Source organism: Papilio polytes, unplaced genomic scaffold (assembly GCF_000836215.1).
Source record: "Papilio polytes unplaced genomic scaffold, Ppol_1.0 DF822622.1, whole genome shotgun sequence".
Lineage (NCBI taxonomy): Eukaryota > Metazoa > Arthropoda > Insecta > Lepidoptera > Papilionidae > Papilio > Papilio polytes.
The window spans coordinates 936,332-960,004 of record NW_013526582.1 but is presented as its reverse complement, the minus strand read 5'-3'; the positions used below and the strand labels follow the sequence as shown (position 1 = coordinate 960,004).

Below are 23,673 nucleotides of genomic sequence, written 5' to 3'. Positions count from 1 at the left end.
AGTTAAGAAATTAGAAAATACAGACATTACAAATCTGGACTCCGTGTGTTATTCTTCCCGCAAATATCGACAATAGTGAAAGCCTCCCACATTGGTGACCCCGACGTGATTCAAACATGGAAGATCAACAAAGCTGTTCGAATCAAGATACAAGTCAACAAGCATCGTTACCAAGCTTAGACCTGGCAGGAGTCTCCATCCAGTCGAAATTACTACCATTTTGGCGGGAAATTCCTCGGGCATGGTTCATTCAATTCGAAGCCGTGGTGGAGCCGCTAAAAACATCGGATGACCAAAAACTTCGCTTCGTTCTGCAACAACTCCAAGCAACGGACCTGCGACATCTCACGGATATTTTTTACAACCCGCCGGAGGCAAAAAGGGGTTGAGTTAAACAATCGGATTTCGGGCCGTGAAACAAAAGTTGAAGGAAGAGAATAAACTTGTGAATTTAATAATTTGGGTTTTCTTCAATCTCCAAGTAGACATCCTCAACGCAAAACAGATTAAATCTATAGTTGCGGTGTTTTTCTACACAAAAAAGATTGATTTATCTTCTTATTTTGGTTGGCATATCTACATATACCGAGTTGAAATGTATTTAGATAGACAAACGGACATGGACATTGAAAAACAGCTTGTAGATAAAGATTTTTTAAGTTTCATGCCCTCCCACTATTGTCAAGTCCTCAAGTAAACATTTACGCAAACTAGTTGTACAAAGCAGACTGAAACTCTGTACACCTCACAATATAACAGCAAAAAATGTCCACCTCTCGGTGGTTATTCTACTCAAAATCAATACAATTTGTGTTGTCATAATTCTTCTAAAAATACAGAATAAACGACTGCTCTTACAATCGTAGGAAAAAATACTGTCGCATACATACTCTGCAAAAGACATGATAAGACAAAGAGTCAGCTGTCAGTTTTGAAACATCCATTAATAACCCTCGCGTAAAATACGCTCTTACCATCCCAAAAGACTGCTAATTCATTATCAAGGGCAACTAATATTAAGAAACAAATCGCCATATTTCAAAATTCCTGTTTTTAATATTGTTATATATTGTCTGTATCGACTGTCACATCATAAGCGTTGGGAAGAGATGTGACGCAGGTCTTGCGCCAGTCATCTTCCATCTACGCTACTCCTATCCTTCTAGTACGCAACAAAGATGGATCTTTTAAAATTACCGTATGCTGAATTCTGTAACTCTTAAGGGGAGATATCCAATGCCAATCGTTGAAGATTAAATAGCTTGTCTTTTGGGTCAATCCTGTTTTATTACTGTAGACCTCACGTCAGGCTATTATCAGGCACCAATGGGAAAGAAATGTGAACGAGTTTAAACGCATGTCTCGTGTTGGCCAATGCGCCGGTACTTCAGCGCAGGATCAATATCCTACTTTGAATATATCGAAATGTGAATTTTTACATTTATCTATTATTTTAAGCTCAACTGCAATTTTTTTTTAATTAAAGTGTAATAAGATATTTACCGTTTTTTTGTCGTTTTTACCTTTTCTCAATTATCAATTATCTCAATAGTAAAAAGTTAGCAATGCTATCAAGGAATTATCGTTTCAATTCTATACTTATTTGGTGGTGTATTGCTGGCCACTTAGGTTTTAATACATCTTTTTACATAAAACACTCGAACTTTGTCGAAAATATTTTGATATCAAATTTCATAGTAAAAAGTTGAGTCATATTTATTTTCTTCAAAAAACCACAAACACTCATATTATTTAAGAGTATAGTAATGTAACACCAAAGACGTAAGCAAATTCATTATTTTGGGGCCGCTGTGCACACGACTCGGCAATAAGATCAATAGAAATAAAAAAAATGAAGAGAATATTAACGGTACACTTCAATTGTTTTCTTGGTGCCAGGTGCCACGCTCGATATACGGCACATCCTGTATATCCATTCCCACTAGGACCAGATGGCCTTGATATCTCCAATATCGAATTTGATAACTTTCTTTCAGACGATATGTACATAAATAGCAACATATGGAGACATGTCGGAGTAATTCGCGAAATTAAACCGATTGTCCTCTTCGATTCCCACACAGATAAAACATGTATTTGTTGGTAAAAACCATTGCCTTATCCTGAGATAAAGCAGGTAAGCTAATAGAAGGTTGAAATTTTGAACAACTGTGTAATTCGGGTTGTTTATAATTTAATTATAAAAGTCAGCTGGTTGTCTTCATGGCTGAGAAACAATGCAACCAAGAGCAGTAGTCCACGCTCCCAAAACTATTTAAAACATGAGCAACAGACTTATGTTTATATATTCACTCCGACTATCACCAGATAACCTCAAATTTATTACCGATTTATAAAAAGTTGCTAAAACAGCGAAGCTACTCTTGCCCCTTGCTTACAGGGGACTTAACAGACAATATTCGACAATAGTCCTTGCGAACACAAGACAGAGGACTGGCTTCTCTTAATGTAATATAATACTTAAACAGCATGTCTTTACAAACTCACAATCACCATGGATGGGTCATAAATTCGAAGCCAGTAAAATGTGCCTTTTTATCCAAAACAAATGAAATACATTCATGGACGCAAAAAGCAATTTCATCTATACTAATATTATAAAGGGGAAAGATTTGTATTTTTGTATGTTGATTCACGTAAAAACTATTGGGCCGATTTTACAAATTCCTTCACAATTAGAAAGGTAATTTATCAGTAACAAGTTTTTTCATGACTTCAATTTCATATATACAAAGTCGTGAGCAACAACTAGTGGTTACCAAGAATTGTGAAACATCCATATAATTAAAATAATACCACAAATTTCTAATTGAAATATAATATGATAAAATTGTATCTTACTGTCCAATTTGGCATAAATATATAATTCAGTTTTTGTAGATTCTTTTGCGTGTGAAAGAGCAACACTCGTATAATATAACTCATGTGTTAGGAAGGACACAAATATCAACCACCCAAGGTAACAATTGAGTGTTGAAAGAACTCTCCGGAATTATGTCACTTTAAAATAAACATGTACCATCTTCCAAACAAGATTAATTTATCTTCTTATTATGGTTGTCATATCTACATATACCGAGTTGAAATGTATTTAAATAGACAAACGGACATGGACATTGAAAAACAGCTTGTAGATAAAGATTTTTTAAGTTTCATGCCCTCCCACTATTGTCAAGTCTCAAGTAAACATTTATGCAAACTAGTTGTACAAAGCAGACTGAAACTATGTACACCTCACAATATAACAGCAAAAAATGTCCAACTCTTGGTGGTTATTCTATTCAAAATCAATACAATTTGTGTAGTCATAATTCTTCTAAAAATGCAGAATAAACGACTACTCTCACAATCGTAGGAAAAAATACTGTCGCATCCATACTCTGCAAAAGACATGATAAGACAAAGAGTCAGCTGTCAGTTTTGAAACATCCATTAATAACCCTCGCGTAAAATACGCTCTTACCATCCAACAGACTGCTAATTCATTATCAAGGGCAACTAATATTGAGAAACAAATCGCCATATTTCAAAATTCCTGTTTTTAGTCTTGTTATATATCGTCCGTATCGACTGTCACATCATAAGTGTTGGGAAGAGATGTGACGCAGGTCTTGCGCCAGTCATCTTCCATCTACGCTACTCCTATCCTTCTAGTACGCAACAAAGATGGATCTCTTAAAATTACCGTATGCTGAATTCTGTAACTCTTAAGGGGAAATATCCAATGCCAATCGTTGAAGGTGAAATAGCTTGTCTTTTGGGTCAATCCGGTTTTATTACTGTAGACCTCACGTCAGGCTATTATCAGGCACCAATGGGAAAGAAATGTGAACGAGCTTAAACGCATGACTCGTGTTGGCCAATGCGCCGGTACTTCAGCGGAGGATCAATATCCTACTTTGAATATATCGAAATGTGAATTTTTACATTTATCTATTATTTTAAGCTCAACTGCAATTTTTTTTAATTAAAGTGTAATAAGATATTTACCGTTTTTTTGTCGTTTTTACCTTTTCTCAATTATCAATTATCTCAATAGTAAAAAGTTAGCAATGCTATCAAGGAATTATCGTTTCAATTTTGTACTTATTTGGTGGTGTATTGCTGGCCACTTAGGTTTTAATACATTTTTTTACATAAAACACTCTCGAACTTTGTCGAAAATATTTTGATATCAAATTTCATACTAAAAAGTCGAGTCATATTTATTTTCTTTAAAAAAACCACAAACACTCATATTATTTAAGAGTATAGTAATGTAACACCAAAGACGTAAGCAAATTCATTATTTTGGGGCTACTGTGCACACGACTCGGCAATAAGATCAATAGAAATAAAAAAAATGAAAAGAATATTAACGGTACACTTCAATTGTTTTCTTGGTGTCAGGTGCCACGCTCGATATACGGCACACCTGTATATCCATTCCCACTAGGACCAGATGGCCTTGATATCTCCAATATCGAATTTGATAACTTTCTTTCAGACGATATGTACATAAATAGCAACATATGGAGACATGTCGGAGTAATTCGCGAAATTAAACCGATTGTCCTCTTCAATTCCCACACAGATAAAACATGTATTTGTTGGTAAAAACCATTGCCTTATCCTGAGATAAAGCAGGTAAGCTAATAGAAGGTTGAAATTTTGAACATCTGTGTAATTCGGGTTTTCTTCTTGACTGAGAAACAATGCAACCAAGAGCAGTAGTCCACGCTCCCAAAACTATTTAAAACATGAGCAACAGACTTATGTTTATATATTCACTCCGACTATCACCAGATAACCTCAAATTTATTACCGATTTATAAAAATTTGCTAAAACAGCGAAGCTACTCTTGCCCCTTGCTTACAGGGGACTTAACAGACAGTATTCGACAATAGTCCTTGTGAACACAAGACAGAGGACTGGCTTCTCTTAATACAATATATTACTTAAACAGCATATCTTTACAAACTCACAATCACCATGGATGGGTCATAAATTCGAAGCCAGTAAAATGTGCCTTTTTATCCAAAACAAATGAAATACATTCATGGATGCAAAAAGCAATTTCATCTATACTATATTATAAAGAGGAAAGATTTGTATTTTTGTATGTTGATTCACGTAAAAACTATTGGGCCGATTTTAAAAATTCCTTCACAATTAGAAAGGTAATTTATCAGTAACAAGTTTTTTCATGACTTCAATTTCACATATACAATGTCGTGAGCAACAACTAGTGTTTACTAAGAATTGTGAAAGGTCCATATAATTAAAATAATACCACAATTTTCTAATTGAAATATAATGGGAAAAAATTGTATCTTACTGTCCAATTTGGCATAAATATATAATTCAGTTCTTGTAGATTCTTTGGTGTGTGAAAGAGCAACACTCTCATTATATAACTCATGTGTTAGGAAGGACACACATATCAACCACCCAAGGTAACAATTGAGTGTTGAAAGAACTCTCCGGAATTATGTCACTTTAAAATAAACATATTCCATCTTGCAAACAAGACTATTTTATCTTCTTATTATGGTTGTCATATCTACATAAACCGAGTTGAAATGTATTTAGATAGACAAACGGACATGGACATTGAAAAACAGCTTGTAGATAAAGATTTTTTAACTTTCATGCCCTCCCACTATTGTCAAGTCTCAAGTAAACATTTATGCAAACTAGTTGTACAAAGCAGACTGAAACTCTGTACACCTCACAATATAACAGCCAAAAATGTCCACCTCTCGGTGGTTATTCTACTCAAAATCAATACAATTTGTGTTGTCATAATTCTTCTAAAAATACAGAATAAACGACTGCTCTTACAATCGTAGGAAAAAATACTGTCGCATACATACTCTGCAAAAGACATGATAAGACAAAGAGTCAGCTGTCAGTTTTGAAACATCCTTTAATAACCCTCGCGTAAAATACGCTCTTACCATCCAACAGACTGCTAATTCATTATCAAGGGCAACTAATATTGAGAAACAAATCGCCATATTTCAAAATTCCTGTTTTTAGTATTGTTATATATCGTCCGTATCGACTGTCACATCATAAGCGTTGGGAAGAGATGTGACGCAGGTCTTGCGCCAGTCATCTTCCATCTACGCTACTCCTATCCTTCTAGTACGCAACAAAGATGGATCTCTTAAAATTACCGTATGCTGAATTCTGTAACTCTTAAGCGGAGATATCCAATGCCAATCGTTGAAGGTGAAATAGCTTGTCTTTTGGGTCAATCCTGTTTTATTACTGTAGACATCACGTCAGGCTATTATCAGGCACCAATGGGAAAGAAATGTGAACGAGCTTAAACGCATGACTCGTGTTGGCCAATGCGCCGGTACTTCAGCGCAGGATCAATATCCTACTTTGAATATATCGAAATGTGAATTTTTACATTTATCTATTATTTTAAGCTCAACTGCAATTTTTTTTAATTAAAGTGTAATAAGATATTTACCGTTTTTTTTGTCGTTTTTACCTTATCTCAATTATCTCAATAGTAAAAAGTTAGCAATGCTATCAAGGAATTATCGTTTCAATTCTCTACTTATTTGGTGGTGTATTGCTGGCCACTTAGGTTTTAATACATTTTTTTTTACATAAAACACTCTCGAACTTTGTCGAAAATATTTTGATATCAAATTTCATAGTAAAAAGTTGAGTCACATTTATTTTCTTCAAAAAACCGCAAACACTCATATTATTTAAGAGTATAGTAATGTAACACCAAAGACGTAAGCAAATTCATTATTTTGGGGCTACTGTGCACACGACTCGGCAATAAGATCAATAGAAATAAAAAAAATGAAGAGAATATTAACGGTACACTTCAATTGTTTTCTTGGTGCCAGGTGCCACGCTCGATATACGGCACATCCTGTATATCCATTCCCACTAGGACCAGATGGCCTTGATATCTCCAATATCGAATTTGATAACTTTCTTTCAGACGATATGTACATAAATAGCAACATATGGAGACATGTCGGAGTAATTCGCGAAATTAATCCGATTGTCCTCTTCAATTCCCACACAGATAAAACATGTATTTGTTGGTAAAAACCATTGCCTTATCCTGAGATAAAGCAGGTAAGCTAATAGAATGTTGAAATTTTGAACATCTGTGTAATTCGGGTTGTTTATAATTTAATTATAAAAGTCAGCTGGTTGTCTTCATGGCTGAGAAACAATACAACCAAGAGCAGTAGTCCACGCTCCCAAAACTATTTAAAACATGAGCAACAGACTTATGTTTATATATTCAGTCCGACTATCACCAGATAACCTCAAATTTATTACCGATTTATAAAAAGTTGCTAAAACAGCGAAGCTACTCTTGCCCCTTGCTTACAGGGGACTTAACAGACAATATTCGACAATAGTCCTTGTGAACACAAGACAGAGGACTGGCTTCTCTTAATGTAATATAATACTTAAACAGCATGTCTTTACAAACTCACAATGACCATGGATGGGTCATAAATTCGAAGCCAGTAAAATGTGCCTTTTTATCCAAAACAAATGAAATACATTCATGGACGCAAAAAGCAATTTCATCTATACTAATATTATAAAAAGGAAAGATGTGTATTTTTGTATGTTGATTCACGTAAAAACTATTGGGCCGATTTTACAAATTCCTTCACAATTAGAAAGGTAATTTATCAGTAACAAGTTTTTTCATGACTTCAATTTCATATATACAAAGTCGTGAGCAACAACTAGTGGTTACCAAGAATTGTGAAACATCCATATAATTAAAATAATACCACAAATTTCTAATTGAAATATAATATGATAAAATTGTATCTTACTGTCCAATTTGGCATAAATATATAATTCAGTTTTTGTAGATTCTTTTGCGTGTGAAAGAGCAACACTCGTATAATATAACTCATGTGTTAGGAAGGACACAAATATCAACCACCCAAGGTAACAATTGAGTGTTGAAAGAACTCTCCGGAATTATGTCACTTTAAAATAAACATGTACCATCTTCCAAACAAGATTAATTTATCTTCTTATTATGGTTGTCATATCTACATATACCGAGTTGAAATGTATTTAAATAGACAAACGGACATGGACATTGAAAAACAGCTTGTAGATAAAGATTTTATAAGTTTCATGCCCTCCCGCTATTGTCAAGTCTCAAGTAAACATTTACACAAACTTGTTGTACAAAGCAGACTGAAACTCTGTACACCTCACAATATAACAGCAAAAAATGTCCACCTCTCGGTGGTTATTCTATTCAAAATCAATACAATTTGTGTAGTCATAATTCTTCTAAGAATACAGAATAAACGACTGCTCTTACAATCGTAGGAAAAAATACTGTCGCATGCGTACTCTGCAAAAGACATGATAAGACAAAGAGTCAGCTGTCACTTTTGAAACATCCATTAATAACCTTCGCGTAAAATACGCTCTAACCATCCAAAAGACTGCTAATACATTCAAAATACAAGACAGCTTTTTAACGACAAACGCATGCAAAAATAGGAGAATAATCACAATTTTTGGAAAAATTCCGTGGACCCACAAGTTTGCAAAAAAATAATATCTGTGTAATTCGGGTTGTTTATGATTTAAGTAGAAAAGGCAGCTGGTTGGGTTCATGACTGAGAAACAATGCAACCAAGAGCAGTAGTCCACGCTCCCAAAACTATTTAAAACATGACAAATAGAATCAAACCATGGATATGTCATAAATTCGAAGCCAGTAAAATGTGCCTTTTTATCCAAAATATTTCTAGAGATCAACAATCTATAACATCCAGAACAAACGAAACATGTTATTGACTTAAAAACCACTTTCATCTATACTAATATTATAAAAAGGAAAGATTTGTATTTTTGTATGTTGATTCACGTAAAAACTATTGGGCCGATTTTAAAAATTCCTTCACAATTAGAAAGGTTATTTATCAGTAACAAGTTTTTTCATGACTTCAATTTAACATATACAACGTCGTGAGCAACAACTAGTGATTACCAAGAATTGTGAAACATCCATATAATTAAAATAATACCACAATTTTCTAATTAAAATATAACTGTCCAATTTGACATATATTAATAATTCAGTTTTTATAGATCCTTTGAAGTGTGAAAGAGCAACACTCTTATTATATAACTCATGTGTTAGGAAGGACACAAATATCAACCATCCAAGGTAACACTTAGTGTTGAAAGAACTCTCCGGAATTATGTAACTTTAAAATAAACATATTCCATCTTGCAAACAAGACTTTTTTATCTTCTTATTTTGGGTGCAATTTCTACATACACCAAGTTGAAATGTATTTAGATAGACAAGGACGAGACATGGACATTGAAAAACAGCTTGTAGATAAAGATTTTTTAAGTTTCATGCCCTCCCGCTATTGTCAAGCATCAAATAAAAATCTTTCCTAACAAGATGTACAGAGCAAACTGAAACTCTGCACATATAGAATACAGAATAAACGACTGCTCTTAAAATCGTAAAAAAATACTGTCGCCTACATACTCTGCAAGACATGATAAGACAAAGTGTCGGCTGGACAGATTCGAAAGATCCATTAATAGCCCACGCGTAAAATACGCTCTCATCATCCAACAGACAGCTAATCCATTATCAATAGGTAACAGATACCACAATTAAACCATGAACCATTTGACCAAAACTATTTTTTAGACCAAAATATGCCAGAAACAGACCAAAATCATGTTCATCCAGTGCGATAATTTGATAAACCAAAAATGTGCTGTACAACTTTGTAAGACGAAACAACAATGGGAGATTTTAGCATTTTGATGACATAACTACTAAATTGTAATTTATAAAAATCCACGAAACACAATACAAATGAAAGCCACACGACACACCTCTTGCTGTTTTACTGTCAAAAATGGGTTGAAAATGGTCGACCGATCGATTTGATGACAGCAGTGTTGCCAATGAAACTTGGTATACCCGGTACATTGCGTGAAAAAGTCTTGTTTGTATTGAAATAGGTGAAAACCTTAAAAGAATTTAATTAACATTAGATGCCCAAATGTGTTGAAAATGTCCCCTCTTTATTTTCTAAAATTCACAATATATTTGAACGTAAACATTTGAGATCCTAGCGCCACCAGTGTTAGGATTTATTTTTTTCACTGGTGTTTCTGATCACTGTTGATCTTTACCCATTCAAACACAACTCCAACGATGGTAGAGCCCGCTTTAACATTTTTGCACGAACAGGTTGGCTGGCCCGGTGTAATACCAACCACGACCACACAGAGGACAGGCGTGAAGTGGGTTGAATTCCGTTGAAACCCAACTTTACTCCCCATCCCACCCTTTTTCTTATTAGAAAAGGATTGGGAAGGAACGTGGATTTGACGTTGCAGGAGATGCAAAGTAATGGGAAATATCCTCTTTATGTGAGTCTCCTCCACCTTCATTTAAGTGTTCGCAACGCATCCGCTATTCCGGATGTCTATAAGCAGCGGTCAATTCAGCTGTCAAAATTTTCATTGGCAACACTGATACCGATTGACAGTGACAATGAAAGCAATTTGTGGAAGATGTTTGGTTTGGTTTCGTTCGTTGTTTTAACTAAATTATTCACCTATATTTGAAATTTCTGAATGAAACAACGTTAATTATTCTTGTCTTAACAATATACAGTCCGATGGAGATTACTGACTGCGTTTTGTGTGTAGGATGTCTTTGTGTTGGTCGAAAAATGTTAATACTCGAAGACTATTGGAAGAAGAAATGTTTCTTACAAATTCTTAGTGAAATACCGGTGAATTTATTTAGCTATCAATAATTACCAGAAGTATAGTGTGTAACGGTTAACTGTTGTTCAAAGTTCCTATATTCCATTTGCCAGAAGGCGGTTATCGTCTACTTTTCCTACACAGTAGTAGACCCTGCTATAACATTTTCGCACGAATGGGTCGGCTCGCCCGGTGTAATACCACGACCATACAGACAGGCGTAAAGTGGGAGTGATTCCGCGTTTCTTCTGATGAGTGTGGTGCTGGAGGCCTAATTAAAGTCCCTTTCTCTTATCACTTTTTTCTTAGAAGAATGGATGGGGAAAGTGGATTTGACGGCATAGGAAAGGAAAATATCTTCTTCATCGTTTTAGGGTAGCCAATGCATCTGCAATTACAAATCCCTATAGGCAGCGGTCGCTTCGCCATTTATGCGAATTAGGTGACCGCTTTATTGTTTGCCACCTTATATTATAAAAAAAAAACACGATTATGACAGTATATCTTACTTTGTTTTTTATATATGCTGCTTAAAGTAATGAATGTAAACCCAAAAAAAACAGTGTTAGTTTGAACTTTTTAGTAAATTTACTTATATACAATACCATTTTTTAATTACAGGTATTGCAGAATGAAAGTATACCAATGTCTCTGTGCTGGGAGTGTGATGCAATCATATCTCGCTTTACGAAATTCCAACGACAAGTTATTGATTCCTTTGAAGTATTTCAGAATTATTTGAAACAGGTAACATTAATTTTAAAAGGTTAGTGTGGTATGGACATGTTATGCGATGAAACAATGGGGACATAAACCAGAAAGTGTTAAGATTGAATGTGGATGGCTACAAAGGAAGAGGAAGACCGAAGAAAGTATGTGATTGTGTGAAAGAGAATATGCTTAAGAAGGGAGTGGATTCAGATATGACGGCTGATAGAGATGTATGGAAGAGCAGCACATACTGTGCCGACCCTCCATAAGGGATAAGTGCAAGTGGATGATGAACATTAATTTTAATATATGACTATTCTCATAAGCCAGTACTTTTGTTTTACTTATTTATTACACAAACTAAATGCAATTATGTCCACCTGGAATTAATTAAAACTTAACCAAAGTGTGCTGTAGCATGGTACCGGTGACAATTACCATAAAGTTTCTTTTCAATCCTAAAAGTTGCCACAACATACAATTTATGACTTAGAGCCTGTCCCACCACTCTCTGATAGATGCTCAGATAGCTTAAAAATGATGTCACAAGGAAACAAAATCCAATATTTCCATCACATCTTACTTGTTGGATTGTTATCAGACAATTTACTATTTGGTGGGACAGACCCTCAGCATTTTAGTTGTACCAAATTATTATTTACTGTAGTAATCTAGTATTGACAGATATCAACATTATATAGGCAACTGTCAGTGCGAAAAGCTACTGTACATAAAGTGTAGTATCTATACCAAATTTCATTGAAATCTATTCAGCAGTTTAGGCGGTAAACATTCATTCTAAACCTATCCATTCATTATATAGTTTTAAACAATTTATATAATTGATACTATTGTGTGAACTTGCCTCTTAAGTTGAAGGGGCAGATCTACAAGTCCATCATAAGACCTGTTTTATTGTATGGATCTGAATGTTGGGCCACCAAAGTCGAAGATGAAAGGAGATTGCATGTGGTTGAGATGCATATGTTAAGATGGATGTGTGGTGTGACAAGAATGGATAAAGTTGAGAATGTGTACATTAGAGAAAGTTTGAAAGTAGCACCAGTGGTGGAGAAATTGAGAAGCAAAAGGTTAGCGTGGTATGGACATGTTATGCGACAAGACAATGGGGATGTAAACCAGAAAGTGTTAAGAATGAATGATGGCTACAAAGGAAGAGGAAGACCGAAGAAAGTATGTGATTGTGTGAAAGAGGATATGCTTAAAAAGGGAGTGGATTCAGATATGACGGCTGATAGAAATGTGTGGAAGCAGCACATACTGTGCCGACCCTCTGTAAGGGATAAGGGCAAGTTGTTGATTTCATAACTTAAAAAACTCAGAGCCACACTTTTCGCTAAGATGGCGCGCAATATATAATACATCTAATGACATTGACAGCTGTCAGTTAGAGATGTGACTTATATGTCTAAGATTTAGTGTTGTGCTACTGTAGTACTGGTTTTCTTAATAATAGTAAATTATATTTTTTTCTTTTTTCAGAATACAGATCTATCACAAATAAGGACGACATCAAGATTAGAAACACACAAAATAATTGATATAATAATACCTGATGATTTGGTTGATATCAAAGTGGAAAAAGTATGGGATGTTGGAATAGATCAAATCAAAACTGAAGATTGTTCAGAGAATACTGACGATAGAGAGTTAGAAATCAAAAGGAAGAAATCACGTAAATTGAATAAGAAATGTAATAAAGTGTACAAGGAGATAGAGTTAAGTGCAGAAGAGTTGGATGTAGAAAGAAGAGTGTTGTTGTGTAAAGAAGAATATATCAATGCGGTGTTCAAATGTGATAATTGTATAACAGTGTTTCCGAATGCAGATGATTTACAAGATCACATATATTTGAAACATGAAGTGGTAAGTTTTTATTTACAAGATGTTGCCCGCGACTCTGTCCACTCGATATTTAAAATAGTAGCCTATAATATGCCCATTTATGTATACCCGGAACAAATGCGGCTTGCGGACAGACAGACAGACAAATAAATGCGTTTTTTATTATCAACAACGCAAATACATCATCTTCCCGAAATTTGGAATTCTTTTAATACAGACACTTCAATCTTTCTTCTTATTAATATTATAAATGTGAAAGTTTAGATGGATGGATGTTTGTTACAGTTTGTAGCTTAAACTGCTGAATAGATCTCGATGAAATTTGGCACAGATGTTGAGGATAGCCAGAAAGAAGACATAGACTACTCACTTTTGGTTTTTTTAATTCCACGCGGATGGAGTCGCGGGCAAAACCTATTTTTTTGTATAGTATAAGGTGACAAACAAGCAAGCGGCCACCTGAATCTACCGAAAAGGAAAGCGACCGCTGCACATAAACATCCGCAATTGCAGATGCGCTGTCTACCCTTCATTGGCGGTGGAGACGCACATAAAGATGACATTTCCCCTTCCTATGCGTCTCCTCCAGCGTCAAATCCATTTCCTCTTCTCATCTCTTCTCAGGGGAAAGGGACTAAAATTAAGCCTTCCGGCACCACATTCATCACTGACTGAATGCGGAATTGCTTCCACTTCACGCCTGTTTTCTGTGTGGTCGTGGTATTGCTGGGTGCGAACCGAACCATTCGTGCGAAGATGTAAAAACGTCCTCTACCACTGTTAGATTATATCATATGTATAGATTTATATTATGACTATTTATTTCCAGAATGCATCGAAATTTAAATGCGATGTTTGTAAATGTTCCTTCTCGACTGAAGTATCGTATAATTACCATATAAATAGACATAAGAGGAGGTTTAAGTGTCAGTTATGTGAGAAAAATTTTATAAGTAAAACAGCAGTCACAAAGCACTACAATATTGTACACAGGTGATGGTTTCAAATTGCACTCAGAGTTGTGTTTATAAACTAAATTATTGATGATCGATTCCTTACAGTGTAGATTATAATTGTCAAATGGAAAGTAAATTGAATGATGACCAGGAAGTGATTGTTGAAGAAATTCAAAATAACAGGTAATCTTTATATTTTTTATCTATATGTTCAAGGAGTTTTTACATGTTTTTATATCTCAAGCAATTAGAAAAAAAGAAAAATTATTTGAAATTAGAACACATTGTCAATGTCATCGTATTCTCTGTCTTTTTCTTTTTATGTCTCAAGCAATTAAAAAGAATTTAAATTATTTAAAATTAGAACACGTTGTCAATGTCATCGTATTCTCTATGTCTTTTTCTGCACATTTTTTACCAATACACATTTCTCCATTAAAAATAATCTTATTTCTAAGTTTTTTTAAGATATATACTATACTAATGTAATCAATCTATATCTATACATGTAATAAAATTGGAGTGTCTGTTTAAAATATCAAAAGAAAAAAAAGCGTTTGTTCCGGGTAACCTCGAAACGACTGGGCCAATTTCTACCGGACTCATTGTCGGTAGCAGACATGGATAGGCATATTATAGGCAACTTTTTTGTAAATTCCGCGTTGACAAAATGGCGTAATGGGTGGTACAAAATTGCGCTATCAAAGTTTGCGGCAGGTCGTCTATACTAATATTATAAAGAGAAAAGATTTGTATTTTTGTATGTATTGAAATAACTCAATAAATTATTGGTCAGATTTTAAAAATCCTTTCACCGTTAGAAAGGTAATTTTTCTGTGGGTAATATACTCGTAGGCTGTATTTTTATTACTTTTAATTTTATCCTAAATTTGTTTCCAGTACAGAACAACCTTGTTTCCCTTGTGAACTTTGTGAGAAAACATTTCGATGGAAGACGTCTTTACGGAAACATTTAGAAACGCATCGTATTGAAACGGGACAGAAAAGGAAGCCATATTGTGAAACGTGCAGGTAAGAAAGAGACGGATATATGTTTGTAAATTCCAACATCACGGATTTGAAAAAATTTCGAAAGAAGTCGGGAATATTTTTGTTTACTGGTATTCTCAAAACAAGCAGGCGCAAAAAACTGCTATAAAATCCTTATAGGTCTTTACCCGTCAAAGTACGAGAGAGATAGCAATATTTATGTTCTATCTTTTTTTTTATAACATAAGGTGGCAAACGAGCAAGCGGCCACCTGAAACCGCCAAAATGGCGAAGCGACCGCTGCCCATAGACATCCGCAATTGCAGATGCGTTGCCTACCCTTATACGACGGAGAAGGAGACTCACATAATGAGGATATTTCCCCTTCCTATGCATCTCCTCCACCGTCAAATCCACTTCCCCTTCCCAACCTCTCCTTGTAAGAAAAAGGTGGTAAAGAGAAAGGGACTTAAATTAGGCCTCCGGCACCACACTCATCAGACGAAACACGGAATTGCTTCCACTTTACTCCTGGTCTTCTGTGTGGTCGTGGTATTACTGGGGGCATGCCGGCCCTGCAGTGCTAAGATGTTAAAGCAGGCACTGTAAAAAATGTTCTATCTCTCTGTTTAGAAGTGAAAAACAGCGTAAAAGTTGGAATTTTCCTTTCAGATTGTCTTTCACTACAACGTCTAATTTACAAAAACATATAAAAACCAGTTCGAAACATCAGATATTGCTGAAAGTCAGGTAATATAAATATTTTATTATCTATATACTTCTACATCTCCGACTCGAAGGACCAAAAACATGTTTACTTAATAAAATAACACCATTGTTTTTGATAAATCTCTTCTTTATTCATACTTAAGTCATTTTTACAACATAACAAAATTTCTACACATGCTTGATTTTTCTTCATCTTGACATTTTCTTTTTTAACTACACTTCACTTTTTCTTCCTTTTTTCTTTTCAGACAGTAATATTGTAACATTTTTAATACCAAAATAACAATTTAACAATTGCTTCTTACATAAATAATAATTAACTTATTAAAACTTTCGTGAGACATTATACTACATAAATTATAACACGGCTAAACTCACGTGATAACATTCTGTGTAGGCACCGACAGTTTCGACAGTTGGGGGTCCTTCTTCAGGGTGAGTGATTAATCGGGTATACTCGCTATCGCGTCGCGACGGTCACTCAAGTGACTCAGACGGTCACTCAGACTCACTCAGTGACCGTCGCGACGCGATAGCGAGTATACCCGATTAATCACTCACCCTGAAGAAGGACCCCCAACTGTCGAAACTGTCGGTGCCTACACAGAATGTTATCACGTGAGTTTAGCCGTGTTATAATTTATGTAGTATAAATAATAATATTTAATATTTATTGCAGTTTTACAAATAATTTTATTCAATAAAATTATAATAATGATAAATAAAAAGAATACAGCGCCATCTATTGGTCGATTACTTTTAACCACTAATATAATAAAACGTATACACACTTTGTTATATAGGAAGTCAGCAATCACAGTATGTTTTTGAATAATTCTTCCCCCTACACAAAAAAAAATTAAAAATCCCCTACACTTATCACCTGCTTTGGACTATATTTTCACACTATTAAATTTAGAGAGTGTTTATATTGGAAAAATCCTCATTTTAATTTATAATTTTCAACTAACATTTCCCGCGACTCCGTCCGCGGCATTAAAAAAATAACAAATGCAAGTAGCCTATGTGTTATTCCAGACTACCCATCTATGCCAAATATCATCAAGATCCGTTTAGGCTACAAACTAACAAACATCTAAACTTTCGCATTTATAATATTATTGTGATTTTATCATATTTCTTGACCTGGTTCTACATTTTTTCAAGGAACTTAAAAGATTTACCTCTAGAAGAGAATCCGGAGAAGAAAAAGGACAGAATAGAAGAGATAAAAGCATCAGTTAATAAGCAGAGGGAGACATTCCCCTGTCCACAGTGTGATAAGAAATTTCAATGGAGAGGAAATTTAGCGAGGCATATGGAAAGTCATACTGCTAGGTAAGAAAACTTTTTCTACCAATTTATAGTAATACTAGCTGTCGCTCGTGACTTTGTTCCCGTGAAACTGAAATATAAAGACATGTTACTCACAAATATTGACAGTGGTAGTGCCCGCTTTAACATCTTAGCAGTGCAGGGCACGCCCCCAGTAATACCACGACCACACAAGACAGGTGTGAAGTAGAAGCAATTCCGTGTTTAGTCTGATGAATGTGGTGCCGGAGTCCTAATTTAAGTCCCTTTCTCTTTACCACCCTTTTCTTAAAAGGAGAGGTTGGGAAGGGGAAGTGGATTTGACGGTGGAGGAGATGCATAGGAAGGGGAAATATCCTCTTTATGTGCGTCTCCTCCTCCGTCGTATAAGGGTAGGCAACGCATCTGCAATTGCGGATGTCTATGGGCAGCGGTCGCTTCGCCATTTTGGCGGTTTCAGGTGGCCGCTTGCTCGTTTGCCACCTTATGTTATAAAAAAAATAACCTTTCTATGAGTATATTAGAGGAAGTTTGAGAGTAGCCCCAGAGGTTGAGAAAATAAGGAGTAAAAGGTTAGAGTGGGGGCATGTTATGAGAAGGGATGAATCGCATGTAACACGGACGTTAGTTATGAATGGGGTACACCGGTAGAGGTAGACAGAAAGAGATGTATTGTGTGAAAGGTGACATGATCAAGAAGAGAGTGATGACAGATGACGGATGATAAAGTGCTGTGGAGGACGAAAACCCAGTGCGCCGACCCTACGGGAGTAGGATAAGGCAGGGGAGATGATGATAAAATAACCTTCTTAGTGGTGAAAGTAGTTTTGAAATCGTCCCAGTAGTTTTTGAGTTATTTCAAAAATACAAAAATACAAATATTTCTCTTTTTATAATTTTAGTATAGATAAAATGTAAGTTTATTATAGTAAGTTGTCCATAACATACTTTTATTTTTATCTTAATATTATAAAGAGGAAACATTTGTATTGCATGTAACGCATAAACTCAAAAACTACTGTTTTTTTTCAAAACTTCTTTCACCATTAGAAAGGTAAATTATCATTTAGTGATATAGGATATCTATAAAAAAATTACCACCTGTATAAAGCTGTGTTATCGCTGAGTTTTTTGTGCCTAATGTTATAAAGAGAAAAGGTTTTTTTGTATGAATTGAAATAACTCAAAAACTACTAGACCGATTTCCACATTTCTACCACCTTTTAAAAGCTAAGTCACTGAGTAACAAAGGCAATTAATTAAATTCACCCGGACGGAGTCGCGAGCAACAACTAGTATGCAAAAAAGTACTATACTGATGCTTAACTTCGTAAAAAGACGTACATATAGAAAATTAAGTTTCATAATTTTATATTTACAGAGCAAAGGGCGATTTAATCTGCGAGCCGTGTAATAGAACATTCTCGTCTAAAGCAACGTACGAACAGCATATGAAAGTCAGCATGCGACATGTCTCTGAGAATGATTTCAAGTGAGTACTTACTCTGTGACGTTTTTTAATCTTTGACAATTTCTTTATCTGTGTGACAGTTTATAAGCTTTGGTATTTTGTTCCAATTTTATATTGTGTTTGAAAATTAAACTAATATTAAAGGTAGAAAGTCTGTATAAATCGATAATATAGAATACTAGCTTTCGCCTGCGACGTCCGCGTGGATTTAAAAAAGGAATGAGTAGCCTATGCGTTCTCTCAGACTATCCTCTACATCTATACCAAATTTCATCGAAATTCGTTCCGCCGTTTAGGCTACAAACTCTAACAAACATCCATCTAAACTTTCGTATTCATAATATACTAGCTATTGCCCGCGACTTCGTCCGCGTTGTATTACAAAACATACGAACTATGTAAATAACAAAAAGCTATATATCCCTCGGGAACCGGACATTTCTCGGGGATGAAACCTATCCTATGTGTACTCCACTTTGTTTTATATCTGTGACAAATTTCAATAAGATATGTTGAACTGTTGCAGAATGATCGAGTAAACATTAAAAAACTAAATGAATGAATCCCACAGGAACCGTAACTATTCCCGGGATAAAAAGTAGCCTATGTGTTCTTCCAGACTATGCTCTAAACCTGTGACAAATTTCATCGTAATCCGTTTAGCAGTTTAGGCTACAAACTTTAACAAACATCCATCTAAACATTCGCATTTATAATAGTACTAGCTTTCGCCCGCGACTCCGTCCGCGCGGAATTAAAAAAAACAAAAGCAAGTAGCCTATGTGTTCTTCGAGACCATCCTCTACATCTGTACCAAATTTCATCGAAATCCATCTAAACTTTCGCATTTATAAGGATTTATAATGATTTCAGATACATGTGCAGTGAATGCGGCAAACGGTTTGCGAACAAAACTCGACTACGTGACCACGTGGATTGGGATCATTTGAAGAACTACGTACATAAATGTACTGAATGTCAGAAGGTAATTGTTCTAAAAACTTTAATATATTAACAATAACTAATATTATAAATGCGAAAGTTTAGATGGATGTTTGTTACCGTTTGTAGCCTAAAAGGCTGAACGGATCTCTATGAAATTTGTCACAGGTTTAGAGCGTAGTCTGGAAGAGCACATAGGCTACTTTTTATCCCGGGAATAGTTACGGTTCCCGTGGGATTCATTGATTCAGTTTTTTAATGTTCACTCGATCATTCTGCAACGGTTCAACATATCTTATTAAAATTTGTCACAGATATAAAACAAAGTGTGGAGTACACATGGGATAAGATTCATCCCCGAGAAATGTCCGGTTCCCGGGATACGTAGCTTTTTGTTATTTATATAGTTAGTATGTTTTCTAATACCACGCGGACGAAGTCGCGGGCAACAGCTCGTTAACAAAAATGCATTTTTTAATAATATGTTGCAAACGAGCAAGTGGTCTGAATCCACCGAAATGGAAAGCGACTGCACATAAACATCCACAATTGCAGCGCTGCCTACCCTTCATTGACGGAGGAGACGCACATAAAGAGGATATGTCCCCTTACTATGCGTCTCCACCGTCAAATCCACTTTTCCTTCCCATCTTAACCACTTAAGAAAAGGGAATAAAATGAGTCCTCCGGCAGCACACTGATCAGTGGGCGGAATATCTTCCACTTGACGATGTCTGAGGTCGTGGTATTGCTGAGAGCCTGCACTGCCGACATGTTAGAGCGGCCTCTACCACTGTCATAATTTTTTGAATGTTTCAGGTATTCAAGAGTCATACGTCTCTGTATCTCCATAAACAGAATGTCCATGAGAAAGATCAGGCCGGTCATCTCTGCCATCACTGCGGGAAAGCGTTTCCGGTAAGAAATTACCTGTTCCCGTGAGGTTTATTCGCATTAAAATATAAAAAACTGTATTTTATTGTTTACATTTGTTAAATTTTCAATTCCAAATGTCAAAATTACCGTTACCATAATAACCTTCCTTTCGTAATGTTGGCAGCTTGTAGTTTCTGGTCCCTTTTGGGAAAGGGGCTTCATGTGGGCATGATGGATTTTTTTTACAAATTATTTACCCCTTAAGTTTAATAGTGTGAAAATATATAGGCTAAAGCGTGTCATAAGTGTAGGGATTTTATTAAAGAAGGAATTATTAAAAAAATATGCTGTGATTGTTGACATCGCCGTTTTGACTACATACTAACAAACATCCATCTAAACTATCGCATCTTAGTAATATTATAAATGTGAAAGTTTAGATGGATGTTTGTTGGAGTTTGTAGCCTAAACTGCTGAACGGATTTCAATGAAATTTGGTACAGATGTAGAGGATAGTCTGGAAGAACACATAGGCTACTTATTTTTGGTTCTTCTTAAATTCCACGCGGACGTAAGCTAGTTTATAAGATTGGTAAGATTTAGGGCTTTAACATTTTTAGCAAACGCCGGATGTGACGAAATTTGGTTTATTGGTATACTAGCTTTCGCCTGTGACTCCGCCCGCGTGGAATTAAAAAAAACATAAGTGTGTAGCCTATGTGTTCTTCCAGACTCCTCTAAATCTATACCAAATTTCATCGTAATCCGTTCAGCAGTTTAGGCTACAAATTAACATCCATCCAACTAAACTTCCGCATATATAATACTAGCTTTCGCCCGCGACTCCGACCGCGTGGAATAAAAAAAAATTAAATTAGTACTCTATGTGTTCTTCCAGACTATTCTCTACATCTATACCAAATTTAATCAAAATCCGTTCAGCAGTTTAGGCTACAAACTCTAACAAACATCCATCTATACTTTCGCATTTATAATATTAGTATGATTAATGTGTTCCAGAATCAGGCGAAGCTCCGCGGCCACGTGTCGGGGCTGCACGCGCGCGAAGCCCCATACAAGTGTGTCTCGTGCAGCGCGCGCTTCAGCTGGCACTCCTGTTTGTCCAGACATGTGCGAAGAGTACACCGTAAAAGGGACACGTAATAGGGAATATGCATATATTTATCTTTTTTTAAATGATTCTGCTTGTTAAAGAACCAGATCAAAAAATGACGCGAAGATATTCAACCATTGAGCTAAAAGTAATAAAATTAAATTACGACCATTTACGAGCGACTAAAACGCGACCGGAGTTGTCATGAGACAATTGACGTCATTCGTCTTATTCCATTCAAAACTTACGCTCAGATGTCACTTCAATGTAAAACACAACAAAGTATCTCAAGGTCAAAAAGTCAAAAATCGATTAATTTTTATTATTCCTGGTACAAATAAGTGGTAATTAATAATTCTATTCATTAATTTTATATTTTAAAGTTGGTTTTGATATCGTGTTTATGTTTTCGTGTGTCGATGTTACTCGATAATGGGGCTTTTAATTTATTTTTACTAGCTGTTGTTCGCGACTTCGTCCACGTTAAAATATGTTACTCAGCGATAATTTACCTTTCTAATTTGGAAAGAATTTTTGATATGTCTGGTAGTTTTTGAGTTTAATACATATAAAAATACAAATCTTTTCTCTTTGTTTGTTGCGATTTATCTATCGGATAGATAAAATAGTAAATCATAGGAATTTGCTTCAGCCAGCACACAAATAATGGAATATATAACAGATTATTTATTAGACACTAGCTGTTCGCGTGCGGCTTCACCCGCAAGAAAATAAAAAGCATTTATTTTATTGTTTACATTTGTCAAATTATCAATAGCAAATGTCAAAATGACATGACATTACAAAACTTGGCAATCTTGCTTCAATGTTGGCAGCGACTTATGGTCTCTTTCCCACATTAGGGTTTTTATCCAAAATATTTAGCCCCTAAGTTTAATGGCGTGAAAATATATAGCATAAAGCGTGTAAGTGTTGGGCTTTTTATTAAAAACAGTGTATATCGTAAAAGATTAAGAAATAAAACTATTTTAACGGAGACATTATGTAATGATAAAATATGTACAGAAACAGACTAGAAAAAAGTGATGACGTCGACAATGTGTTCTAATTTTGAAATAATTTAATTTCTTCTTCAATTCTAATGGCTTGACTCTAAAAACGTGTAAAAACTCCTTGAACAAACAGAATTATTTAAACATATGTTGCGATTGCTGACTTCTTAGGCAACAAAGAAGTGTGTGTTTACGCTTTATTATAATAGTATAGATATAGATATATTTTACATAATTTGTTATAAAAAGAAACATATTATGTAAAAAAATAGAGCACCACCGGCTGCGGAATCCGAGGCCTCAAGCAACCAGTGGTGAGGGCAGAGACAGGAACCTCCTCACTATTCATGCAGTTTCTAAAATAACCGCCTTTTGTATCGGGCCCTTAAACTGTCTAGCGAGAGCTTCTTGAGGTGTTGGTCGAAGCTCTTCGCTGACCCGTGTACCGAAACGACTATCGGAATAATGGTAGTCGATTTCATACGTCACATGGTGGTAACCTCGTGAGCCACATCCAAATATTTTAATAATTTTTCATTTTCGTCTTTCACGAGATTCTCGTCATGTGGGATAGCTCCACCTTTATAATATTATTACTGACAGCTTCTTTGATGTATTTACATTAGACATGTATTTGTTTCGTCCGTTGATAAAGGATTCTTCGCTATCTGTATGGCTGACTGTCACTATATATAGTGATGGCATTTTTTTATCATATAAGATGGCAAACGAGCAAGCGACCACCTGAATCCGCTAAAATGGCGAAGCGACAGCCCATAGACATTCGCGATTCGTTGCCTACCCTTATCCGACGGAGGAGACGCACATAAAGAGAATATGTCCCCTTTCTATGTGTCTCCGCTACCAAATCCACTTTCCCTTCCCATCCTTTTTCATAAGAA

General features: G+C 35.4%; 1 protein-coding gene across 1 annotated transcript; it reads left to right on the top strand.

Moving 5' to 3' along the window:
• The first annotated feature begins 8,882 nt into the window (after positions 1-8,882).
• Positions 8,883-22,081, top strand: LOC106105872 (zinc finger protein 595-like). The gene is made up of 12 exons (XM_013286329.1): positions 8,883-10,815; positions 11,411-11,536; positions 13,004-13,387; positions 14,196-14,359; positions 14,428-14,505; positions 15,223-15,354; positions 15,985-16,062; positions 17,209-17,379; positions 18,737-18,847; positions 19,700-19,811; positions 20,588-20,686; positions 21,665-22,081. Exons 1-12 carry the CDS (start codon positions 10,699-10,701, stop codon positions 21,806-21,808), a joined length of 1,716 nt encoding a protein of 571 aa, XP_013141783.1. The 5' UTR covers positions 8,883-10,698; the 3' UTR covers positions 21,809-22,081.
• The last annotated feature ends 1,592 nt before the right edge of the window (positions 22,082-23,673 follow it).